The 13,214-nt window shown below is 34.5% G+C and overlaps 1 protein-coding gene across 2 annotated transcripts in view; it reads left to right on the top strand.

Moving 5' to 3' along the window:
* Nucleotides 1-8,872, top strand: part of LOC149536159 (transcription factor-like protein DPB) — a 56,033-nt gene extending 47,161 nt beyond the window's left edge. For both annotated transcript variants that reach the window (XM_089806785.1, XM_089806784.1), the window contains 2 exons: nt 7,913-7,983; nt 8,274-8,872. In XM_089806785.1, the coding sequence (XP_089662911.1) occupies nt 7,913-7,983; nt 8,274-8,559 (357 nt within the window). In that variant the 3' untranslated portion in view covers nt 8,560-8,872. The remainder of the gene's footprint in view (nt 1-7,912; nt 7,984-8,273) is intronic.
* Nucleotides 8,873-13,214: the final 4,342 nt, after the last annotated feature.

The raw sequence follows: 13,214 nt of genomic DNA on the forward strand, positions 1-13,214 counted from the left end.
AGCTACAATTTTTACCTGGCTGCAATTTTGTACGACCCTCTTTGCAAATTTGACTTGAAAAAATGGGCCTTGATGCATTATTATAGGCATCCATCTCAAGCAATATGTCTGTGGCATTAGTGGCCATCTTCGATATCATAGTTATAGGCCACTAAGAACCTCGTCATCTGCCTTGAAATCTTCATGGAAACAGTATGCCGGATTGAGGTAATAGGTTGCTACGTGGATGGGCTTATGAAGCTGATTTTACCATTTCATATCAATTATGTTCCAAATAGGGCCATAATTTTCCTCAACTCTGACATATTTGGCCTTCATAGCCTCCTTGACCCTATCCATGCCTTCATAAATGTAGCCCATAGAGGGCTTCTCGCCATCAACAACTCGTAGGAGGGCTACAAGGGGCTCATTGATCTACAAAACAATTAAACAAAAAAACAATTTAGTGAATGATGAAACTTTGCAAAGTTGCACAATGAAAATAAAACAAAAATATGTATGACATAAATTAATTTATAAAATTTTAAGACTTAAGCTTTTAAAATTTAAATTACCTCCACAATCTTCGAACATGGCTCCCAAAAACCATCATCATCATAAATGCATTTTGTTGCATCTATCCCTGCAGGGTTGGTGGCAAAGGAGGAGGAACTCCATTCTGGACCAACAAACATGCACCTCAAAGCTTAACCTTGAACTCAGCAAGGATTTTAGTGTGATAAAATTAGAGGCAAATTTTGTGATATTGGGACGAGCCAACTTCTTGCCCTTTGTGTATTGCCTCATAGTGCTGAGAAGCAAGGCATGATTATAAATGAACTTACAAAGAATTTTGGCCTTGGTAACATATGATTGCACCCATAGAAGCTTGCCAATATCCTTTAACACGAGGTCGATGCAATGGGCCGCACATGGAGTCCAAAAGATTTTTGGGTGTCTCTCCATCAAAAGTTTTCCTGCAACAATTTTAAATTAGTCAGTAAACAATGAAATTTTTTGATGTATTAAAAAACTTTTATTTTTCAAAATTTAATGAAAAACTAAAACAAATTTTTTAGAAGTAGCACTTAGAAAGTTAGAAGTTAAAATTTTACCTGCAACAACATAATTAGCTACATTATCAGTCACCACTTGGACAACATTCTCTTCCCCCACCTCCCTTATGACCTCCTCAATAGCCTCACATAAGAATTTTGCATTTTTCACATGTGAGAAAGCATCTATAGACTTCAAAAACATGGTGGATCCTGAAAGTGAAAATTAAACAAAATAATTATCATTCAAGAATCAAGAATCAATAGTCAATAAAACAAAATTTTCGTTATTCAATAATACAATAAATTTTAAATTTAGACTTAAAGAAGTAGAGGATGATGAATTACCTCCGCTAGAAACAGGAAAATTTAGGCAGATCCTATTCCTTCTATCTATCCATCCATCCGTCATAATGGTACACCCCTTTTGGCTCCAAATTTTTTTATGGTCCTCAAACTCAAGTTTCATCTCCTCAACCATATCTAGTAAGAGGGGGCCACTCAACTCATCTTTAGTGGGGGCTTTGTACTTCGCACTACAGATGGAAACTGCATCAATCATCCGCTGCCAATAAGGAGTCCTCTTACATTTATAAAAACATTTTAATTAGCATATTTCAAATTTTCAACATCAAGTTTAAACTTAAATTATAAAATTGAATTTAAATTTTAAAACTTAAAACGTAAAACAATCAAATATAAATGAAGTTGAAGTACTTGACTGCTATAAATGGAATGTTGCAGAAAAACCAAAACTTGCAAATTGCTCTTATTCTAGCTTCATGTACCTCCCTATTCCAGCCCAAGCTCTCAAGTGAGGGTTGTGCACAAGGAGTGGAATGCAGTACAAAAAAAATGTCCAACCTAGATTTTTTGACTCTAGGACGAAAGGTAAAGCCAGTAGGCCTAGTACTACTAGAAGGGGCAGCAGCCACAACAGTAGCACCACTAGCAGTGCAAGGAATAGATGTAGAAGAAGTATGACTAGTAGAAGCACTAGGATGATAGGGGGGAAGGGAAGAACCTTCTCCAACACAACCTATTGACTGAGAAACATTTCTAGATGAGTGTGGAAGGTAACTAGAACCAATCTGAGCTAACTCCTCTAATTGTTTTTTTTTCATTCTCTTTCTTGTTCATATTTTTCGAAGGCTACATAACAAAAACGTTGAGCCTTAACAGTTGCAGCTCTACAAGGCTTAGTATCATGACCACGTATGCTAGCAATATGGTATTTCAATCTATTTATCCCCCCACTATTAATGGTTTTGCAAAATAGGCATTTTGTTTTAGTTCTAGTTCTACCTGGAAAGTCTATGGTGAACTTCCAACACTCATCTTTTTTATTGCCTTTAGAGAGCTTGGGTTTTTTTACCTCCAGGAGCCATTATGAGTAAGGAAAAATGTAAAGGTTGCTCAATAAGACTTTTTAGACCAAATATTACCATTTAAGCATTGTATTTTATGAAGATCTAAAAAAAAAAAAAAAACTCATAAATAAACAAAAAAAATTCATCCAAAAAACCCATAAACATAGAGAAAAAAATCATCAAAATCCAAAAAATCAACTCTTACCTCTTTCAAATGCTTTGGGAAGTGTTGAGAAGAGCTCCCATAAACTCCTTGATGATCTAAATGCAAGCTCCAATGTCACAAATGCAAGCTTTTCTCCTCTTCCTTTCAGCTGGTTGCAAAACAAGGACAGTGTATTTCTCTTCCACCTCTCTCTCTCTCTCTTTCTTCTTCTCACAATAGAGTGTTATGGAAGCCCTTTTAGGGTTATAAGAGTGAGTAAGAAGGAAAAAAAACATTAAAAAAGTATGCAAAAATTAATATTTTAAGCCTGTTGATTTTATGCTATCGCGGCTGAGTCAAGCAACCCGAGTCAAGTGAGTCACCTCGTGACTCGTGAGTTAGGCGAGTCATGCCTCCTGACTCGCCACTCGCGAGTCATGGGTCATAATGACTCAGTTAGGCATTGGTAGCTCGCTGACTCGCATGACTTGCTTGACTCGTGGCGAGTCACGTTACTCTGTCATAGATATTTCAAATTCACTCTTAATCTCTTCAAAAAACTTGTTGCTCATTTCATCATGGTCACCAAAAATAATATCATCCACATAGACTTCAATAATCAAAATGCCTTTAGGATTAAGTTCTCAAATACAAATTGCTATCTATACTACCTTTCTTGAGATGAAAAAGATACCTGTCCAATCTCGCATACCAAGCTCTTTGAGCTTGCTTCAAGCCATATAAAGCTTTCTTTAACTTGCATATCATGCCTTTGTAATCTGTCCAAGGAAACTCATCAGTTTGTTCAATGTATACTTCTTTTAAGTTCCCCATTTAAGAGTGTAGACTTCACATCCATCTGATAGGAGCTAAAAATAAATGTACTTCAATTCTGGCCACATGAGCAAATGTCTCCTCAAAATCTGTACCTTCCTGTTGCGAATAACCTTTACAAACTAATCTCACATTATTCCTTACTACTTCACCTTGTTCATTTATTTTGTTCCTAAATACCCACTTAGTTCCTATAACATTGTTATCTTTAGGCCTAGGAACCAATTCCCATGTATTATTCTTTTTAATCTGTTCTAATTCTTCTTGCATTGCTTTAACCCATGATTCATCTCCACAAGCTTCATCGATACTTTTAGGCTCAACTTGTGAAATCAAACATAGTTCATTCCTCATTCTTGATCTAGTCATCACACCACTACTAATATTACCAATAATTTGATCATCTGAATGATGCAAAGTAACATACCCTGGAGTTCTAGGTGGTTCTCTAGGTTCTTCAATCTGTGCCTAAATCCCATTATTAATTTTAAAGAACTGCTCTTGATTTTGATTTTGATTCTGACTTGTAGATGCTTGATGTGCTTCATTATCCGAATCATAGTCAAATGTCCTTTCCTATATCTGAAATCTTTCATCAATCTTCACATTTGCACTTTCAATCATCTTTCTTAATCCCAGGTTATAACATTTATATGCTTTTCTCTTAGTTGAATAATCAAGGAATATACCTTCATCACTTCTAGGATCAAACTTTCCTACATCATCATCTCTTATGATATAACTCTTGCTATCAGAAATTTTGAAACACTTAATTGATGGTACATGACCAAACTAAAGTTCATATGAAGTTTTACGTGTACCATGTCTGATCTGAACTTTGTTCAATGTATAAACTGCTGTGGTAATTGCTTCTCTCCAATGAACATGAGGTACATTACCTTCAAACATCATAGTCCTCATCATATCAAGTATTGTTTGGTCGGTTTGTTAGGACTTCCCCAATGCGCAAATAAATAAATAGACTCATGCTAAGATGGACACAGCACCTTTTACAATTAAAAAACAATTACAATTATTAAATTAAGCACCACGATTCACAATTAACTATCGCTAAACCAAACAACACACTACACCATCGTGCCAACTTCTAAAACAATAATCCATATACCACACATTAGCAATCAACCCAACATGAACCAAATGACCCACAAATCCCAAAGCATGCACTTTTCTAAGCCTTCTACCATTCTCTATGCTTGCAAACCTTAAGTCCATCTCGCCAACATGCTATATCCAAATGCAACAATTACGTCTAGCATAATTCTATGTCACTGACCTGCAACCAGTCTTTATCAAAAGATTTGTAACTTACTCAAAGCATCACATAAAGAGTTGCGACCATAGACATAAGGTGCACACTTATCCTGCAACACATATCCAAGTTTGCATACTAAGGAATGTTGTATGCTATCCATATTATGATGATCAATAGCATGAAGCATACAAAATCTAAGTTTGTCCAACTCCTTTCTGAGAATTCTGAACATATGTTGACGTCAATGACAAAACTTGCATGCTAAAACTCATCTAACAACAATTCCAAATTAAAAAGCTATCTAATACTCCACAATCTCCCATATGCTCAACACACTTGTGAGTTCATTAGATGACTGTCAAAGCAAGTGGCAAAGCCAAATACACTAGGTGTCTCAAAATTTGAGTACATGTGTCTCAACTACATGAGGAGGGACAAGAACATGAAATAATCAGTAAACTTGAAATTAGGTTTGAATAGATCAATCCTAGATAAGTGATTAGCTAAATAGGTCGATAATGACACTATTTGCATTAGCATATAGGAGGGCGTTTTGAGAACTGTGTTTCAAAGGAGTGAGATGCCCCATACTAGAGGTACTCTAATTGAAGATCAAAGATGGTTAAAAGATGCATGAGGTGAAAGGATAGTGCATAAGGGATATTGATGGTAGAGTAAGTGAGCATTGTATTGTCCAAAACATGCATAGATGTTTTTCCCTTAGCCTCATCATCAATTTTAAGGAGGGAAGGTACACTTTATCTGGATAAGACAGAAAGAAATAAGATGGGGTCTATAAGGTAGAGGATATGGATAGCCTAATCAAGATCAAAAGATGGAAGAGATAATGCATTTGGATAGGATGTCATGGCATGGAAATTGTGGATAAAATTGAGGTGAATAGGATACACGATTCTTGTCAAAATCTTAGCCTTGTTGAAATCAAAGGGGTAAATGGGGAGTTGGACTTATATATGATGATATATAGGGGATGAGAAACAATGGAGGATGTGGATATGATGTAGTAAGTAGGATAGCTGGGATGAAGCTTTCCCCTAATGAGAGGTGCAAGAGGATGAGGAGTTATAATTGATATCTGATTGCTAGGTTTTCATTATGTTACTTGCACAATGTGCTACGAGAGGTGGCTTTTACCATTAGACAAATTCTTCTTTACCTTCGTTAGTTTATTAATATATATTTTATTTTTTGGAATAGTTGAATTGAAAAGAATGAATATAAGGATGTGGATAAGTGGAATTGGAAGATAGTGCATGAGTAATAAGAATATGAAGGAAAGATTGAAGCTTTTAACTTTTTATTAGTAGTATCTACACACATTTGGGATATAGGGCCCCCAGTAGACGGAGGAGATTATATAGGACTTAGAATAGTGGATTTTGAGACACGAAGGCCCAAAAAGGATTTTAAAGATTGGGGATTTTAGATAGATGATTGGAGGACACAAGAGTAGATGAAGCTGTTGGATAGCCAGTATAGATGTGAATATTGATTGTTCTTTGGGATGCATTACTTCTGTAGTAGTTTTGGTCCTTAGGAATCCATGTTCTTTTTATTTTGACTTTCTAAATGGGCCTTTGTGGCCATTTGAATGTAAGATTTTTAATTTGCATCAGATTTGAATTTGATTTATAATGTCTGGGACATATTAATCCTTGGACATAGGTGGATTTTTGGATTTTTTACATTTAAGATTTGGCATCCAAATTTCTTCCAAGAGTGGTGGAGTTAGTGGATGGAGAAAAATGATATGAAGGGTTTTGGATAGGTATATATAGGTAGGATAGGGGTTCAAGGATGTGTTCCTTTATTGATCTGGATTTGGGATTTGAGATGATGGATAAATCAGATGAAGAGATTTTGAAATATAAGTGATGGGTAGTTGAATGTAAGGACCTAAGATGGATGGTAATGATGAAGGTTTAGTCTTTAGACACATAGAGAAATGGGGATCCAAAATAGATGAAAGGGATTAAGATTAGCCTTTGCAGTATAAGATCCCATATTGAGCTAGAAAATGAAGGATCTGAATGCTTGGATTATGGGAATAGATGTGGGTTTTGGGGGGAATAACACTGTCTTGAGCATGGACCTTGGTTATTTTAATTTTGTAACTAAAGGGGTTTCTAGAATACCTCTTTCATGAAGGCCTAATACTTTCCCTTTATAGTTCATGTTTTCCGATATCTTTTTATTTATGGGAATCTTTAGTTTTACTTCATGGGAAATAAAGCAGAATCCACTTTGCTTAGTTATTCCCAAGTTTTGGACTGCTTAATTTTACAACACAATACTGAAGCTTCATGATTGATTTGAGTGGGCTATAGTCAATTGCTATAGTGTTTTCTGCCACAATGTTTTCATAGTTTTAGGTTAACTACCAATCTTGAGTTTGAGTTTGGCATGAGAGTTACACTAGGCCTACACCTTACAAATGAAGACCAAAAACTTAAATCTCTTTACTTTTTTATCCATAGAAGGAATAAATAATACTCAGATCATGCACTTATGGACACATTACAAAATTTGAGTAACAAATAAAGGAAACTATGGCAACAGTTGGGAGAAAGGGCTAGAAACAACTGTAAGGATTGGCTGATCAATCATCAAACTGAAGGTTTCTTTAGGAAAATTGCCTCAGCTTTTATGTTTCATGTTATGGTCAACACTTTGAATATAGAACTAAATATAACCTAAATTTTAGTCTCATGGGCATGATTACTAAGTTGCTTCCTAATGATCTGCACCCATTGTTGATGCGTTCTGAGTAATGAGGCATCCTCTGAAACAAGGAGACATTCAATTATAAAGCTGCAGATTTCTTCTGGAAAATTGCTTTAACCTTTACATATCATGTTATGATCCACACTTCGAATAAAGAACTCAATAAAACCTAAATTTTAGTCTTACATGCATGATTACTAAGACACTTCCTAATGATCTGCACCCATTGTTGTTGTGTTCTATTTTCCAAGTAATGAGGCATATTCCGAAAGAAGGAGACATTCTTTTCAGGATTTTTTTTTTGTAAACAATTCTAGTGCAGTTACAATAGATATATATTGATATTTTTACAATGAATTATCGACTGGGCTTTTCATATGGCTGTAGATGGATCTAGAATTTTCCTTCCGATGTGTATATCTAATGTTCATGTTTGTATTGGATAGTATAAGTAGGCCTTTATTTTATTTTCCAGCTGACAGTAGTTATTTTTTGAACTGCAAATCAGACCCGTCCACATGCAACAGTTGAAGTTGAAATCTCAGAAGATATGCAGCTAGTTCACTTTGACTTCAATAGGTATGCTGCGAGACCAATGTGGGTAATAATTTGTTTGTAAGACTTGCGGAAGACTCTGAGTTTATGCATTTACTAGTCTAGTTCAATAGCTTTAGATTGGGGGCTAGTAACATGATTTTTGGTAGAGGATAAGTTTCACATTTCTGGGTGTTAGGACTAAGAGTCCTCTGAATATTACACTTTACTTGAGAAGGCTGGCTAGTAGTTACAACATTGATTTTGCTGGAAGTTGCAAATTTTATAATCTTAGCTCATCAATCTCATGTTTTTTGTCACTGATGCTTTTGCAGTACACCTTTTGAGGTTCACGATGATGCATATGTGCTGAAAGCAATGGGATTTTCTCAGAAGCCATCAAATGATGGTGCAGATTTTGTCAGTCATGATAATTATCCAAATGGAACTGCATTTGGTGAAAATACCTTGCCTATATGTAACACAAACCGACAATCATTGCCTCCTCATTCTTTGAGGGCAACAGGTGGTTCTTATTCCATGTCTTGTTCTGCTGGGAAAAATTGTACTTCCCCACCAGTTCCAGGAATATTAAAAGCACGTGTCAAGCATGAATCATGATTCTTTTAATTATGGTCCATGATCTTTTATCCCCACCACTTTGTATTATTGAGTGCTCTTTTCCTGAGGGTATACGTTGGCTGATGTTTTTTTGTAGTCTTAAATCAATTAATTTTTTATCGTTGTCCTTATATTTCTAGGTTTATAAGCAACTTACTATGCCAGTATCCCCCCGGGAAGAGTTGTGTGGATAAAAAGAAGTGTATATTAATGTTATATATAATGAAGACTTAGTCTTCAAATTCAGATTGCCTCTTTACAAGGGCTAGAGAATTTACATTAATTCAAAGTCCATATGGCATGTTTTAACACCTGCTCAAGTTTTAACATTAACAGTGGATGGTTGGTTGTTTGAAGTTACCCACCTGTGGCGGGGATTCTCTATCCATGCATTATGCTTATTTCCTATTCAGTTGTTTCCAATCAAGGTAACATTGTTAGTGGAGACTGCTGGAGTTAGCAGGGTCAGTTTTTCTTAAGTGTAACTAAAAAGAACATTTGTTCTAATATATAGGTTTCGCCATTTTCAGAGTAGCCTGTTTAGAAAGAAAACGTGGCTTGTACATCTAGCATGACAGACGCTGCAAATTGAGGAGGTATTGTAAATGAATTATCATGTTCGCAATATTTGTTGTAACACTAAGTTGAGAATTCTAATCATCATAGTTTTATTCATTTTACTAATCTCCTTTTTGGAAATAAGCAGTGTGTGGAAGGCACATGAATGTCCTTTGGTTTCATGAAAATAAATTCGATGATATGATAGACTTCAACCAATATAATGGTTTTATGATATCTTATTCCATGTTTCGATGTTATAATGGGCTTCGACCAAGATAATTGTATGTATATACAATCTTCAATTTCATGCCCGTGCATTCTTTGAATTGTTTATCTTTTATTTGGTGTTCGCTGTTGTGTTCAGCTTGAAGATATATTGCACCTTATTGTTTATATTCCAAAAGTAATTAAATAATAAGGTATAACCTCCCTTCGAGCCCTCTCCGTCCTCTCCTTTTAAAAAGTTTTTTTTAATAAAATATTTAAAAAAAAATAATGCATTTTATAAAGATCAAAATTTTCAACTAAATAAATTTTTTAATTATGATTATGTATAAAAAATGACTTCAGAAAAAATGATAAATTAAAATAATAGAATATGAATGTAAAAAATGGAGATTAATTTATTAAAATTAAATTAACTAATATACTTATAGATAATTAGGAGATATTTTCCACACTAAGTCCAATTGTGTGATGTAGTTTTTGAGTTAAATTCATTGACCGATATTTCATGAATAGTGGTCTACACAATTTGAACTCTCAAATTAATTAACATACTAATTATTTCAAATTACATTATTAAAGATTGTTATGTTGCATTACTTAATTAGTTTTTATTATCCCTATTAATCTCTCAACTTGTTTTCTATCTCTCAACTTGTTTTCTTTATGCCCAACTTTATACCATTTAAAAAGTTGCATGCACTTCTTAAAAAATTATTTAATTTTAAATACTTCATTTAATAATTTGTTCTTCTAATAATTATTCTTCTGTAGTTTGATTTATTACTATGTAATCTTAAAATACCTTTCACCAAATAGCACAAGGTAGGGAGCTCTTGTTTTTAGAGCTATGCATGGGTGAAGTGATAATTGTGAGTTTAAATAAGGAATGCAACAACAAAATGAAAGCGCCCAAATTACACAGATCACAACATCAAGATTAGATGTAAAGGTAGACAAAATATACAACGGATTCAAACCTTAATATAATCCAATATTAGACGTAGAAGTAGACAAATCATGCAATGGATTTAAACCTTAACATAATCCAAGCGTTTTCGTTTGTTGTGTAGATTTGTCCAATGCTTTTTAATACATGCCAACATTGATTTCTCAAGCGCGTTAATATGTGAAGTGATTTTGACACTGTGATGGCATGGATGCGACTGATCTGGAAATGGGATAACATTATACAAAGGTGGACGAATCGTGAAAGGACGAGCTCTCAATTTATAGATTTGAAAGGAGATGAATGAACTTTTAAAGTTTAAATGACGAGAAAGGATTGGGGTGCTATTTGAGAGAAGCATATAGATTGCGCTTTGTTAAATTTATAGCATTGTGACAAGTGTTTCAATGGGAGAACTTGAGAAGCCATTGGAGTAGATCTTTTCTTGTCTCACATTACAAAGGACAAATATTGTGGAACGTGACCATTTTGAAGTGTGGAGAGTTGGAAAAGTGGGAAGAAGGAATAATATTCTTTGAAGGGGACAAAGTGTGGAAGAGCATTTAAGGTCAACAAGAGACACAAGTTGAATTTGGAGAGTAATTTTTAAATTATGATGCTCAAATAAGTAGGGAAATATGCTAAGATTTAAGTTAATTATTGCACAAGTGGGATGGGTTGGGTTGGGTTGGGTTGGAAGCATGGGTTAGTAATCATGGTTAGGTTAGGTGATGGTTAAAGTTAAGAACTACATGTTTAAATAGATGAAATAAAATTAATTAATCACAAGTCAAGAAAATTGAGAAATATGAGTTAATTTAAATACGTGTGTATTTATTTAAATACATAGAAGAGGGATTAGTTAATTAAGTGGTTATAGGAATTATTTAAATCGGTTGAAATATAGCTAATTAACTTGCACTTCGGAGTTTTAGGTGTCTACAACACATCCAAAATAAAATAAAAGACCAAGATAACTTCTATAAGAGATTGGCAAGATAATTACATTAAGATGTAAGAATGATGTTATTGATAATGGACATGATATCAAATGTACATATTATGCCTTCTTATATAGGCAACATGACAAGAGATAATGATAAGGGGTGAATAAGCTATCATCAACACAAGGTGGAATCACATGTCTACCAAAGGTAGATCGTCTTTGATGAAGTGTGCTCCCCTTAATACCATAAACCATAACATAAACAAAAAAATAACAAATGCAAGAACAAAATATAGACTTATTTGCATCGCAAATGCAAAATTACAAAATTCACAAGTACAATATGCTAACCCACATGGGCGCCTTCATTACAGTAATTTGCAAGACTAAGTTACAAACTATCACCTAGAGTTGTCTTAGGCAATGTTTGGGCCTTTCTTAAATAGGCGATTTTATGTCACCTGGGAAGGTTCTAGATGCTCAAACTTGATACCTACGGCCGAGAGACTCAAACAATAGATAGAGTCGGCTAAATACATCTTTGACAAATTATTTTAGATATTTTGGGTAGCTCAACTTCGAAAGGCTATAACTCTTGAACCATTGTTTCGATTGGCTATTATAACCACTTTTCGGAAACACTAACTCTTGATCTATAGACTCAAAATAATGCAAATGCCCTTTTGTCGAGTGTTCGAACCTCATTCGGGCACTCTAAGGCCTCCAATGGTGAGCTTGGAGATTTTTTTGCAAATTTTTCCACAATCCACAATAACTTCTCTGCTACTTAAGTTGGAGCAATGCGATTTTTATGGTAGGCTTATAATTCTAAAATGAACCTTCATGTAGAAAATAAGAATATTATGAGCTTGTATGAAAAACTTACTAAAAATAGTAAGTTCCCATAAATAGTAAGCACCTTGTCTACTAGGCCTTCTTCAAATAGAAATGATTGAAAAGAAATTATTTTTGGGTGATGCAAGGTTGCTTTTACACCCGAGGTAATTTGAGAAGTGACCCCATCACAACTTAGGTGTTTAGATGAAAACCAAGATTGTTAACCTCCTCCCTTGCTAGCCATGATGAATTCTCTATTGGCCTCCCTTTCCATTTGACTAGGTATTCTTCATAAGTTCTATCCCTTGTGCTTTTGCCAATATGACTGTCTAGTATCTCTTCAATCTCCTTTATAGCCGAACTAGTTGTTGGAATACTCCACTGCACTTCTAAAATTTCATCTCCCTCACCTCCTTCATAATACTCTGTCAAATCTGAAATATTAAATACTGGGGAAATATTCAATTGAGCAGACAATTCCACTTCATAGGCATTTCTAGAATCATGCCTTTTCACTATTTCGCACAGTGCAAACTTCTTCATCTTCAGTTTATTATATGTATCCATCGGAAAACACTCATTTCTCAAATGAACCATGACTTCATCTCCAATATAAAATTCCTTATACCTCCTTTTCACATTTGGCTTAGCCTTGTACTGTGTATTCATCTTTAGATATGCTTCCTCACCTCCTCATGGATGTTCTTCAAATGTTTAGCAAATTATTCTACTTCGACACTACTTATCTCTCCTTTATCCAACTGTCGCAATTCAGAAGCATTTCTAGGACTACTCCCATATGTAATATGAAATGGTGATTTACCAGTACTCCTGTTGACAGAATTATTATATACAAATTTTGCTTGTGGTAAAATCAGATCTCATCCTTTTGGCTTGTCTCCAACCAAACATTGTTGAGATAATGGGTGTTGCACACATTGCATAATATTGTTATATTTTATTATTTTATTTTATTATGTAATGTTGTACCTAGATGGACGTGCAACATGTAAAGATTTCCATAGAATATTCTTGATGAGTTGTATTGTAACATTGTGATAATATTTCATGTAATTATTTAATATTGGGGGGGGAAAAGAATTAAATGCCCAATATTAAATGTGGGGTCAGTGGGTT

The sequence above is a fragment of the Cupressus sempervirens genome, chromosome 10, assembly GCF_028749045.1.
Source record: "Cupressus sempervirens isolate cs-2001-9-10 chromosome 10, ASM2874904v1, whole genome shotgun sequence".
In the NCBI taxonomy this organism is placed as follows: Eukaryota; Viridiplantae; Streptophyta; class Pinopsida; order Cupressales; family Cupressaceae; genus Cupressus; species Cupressus sempervirens.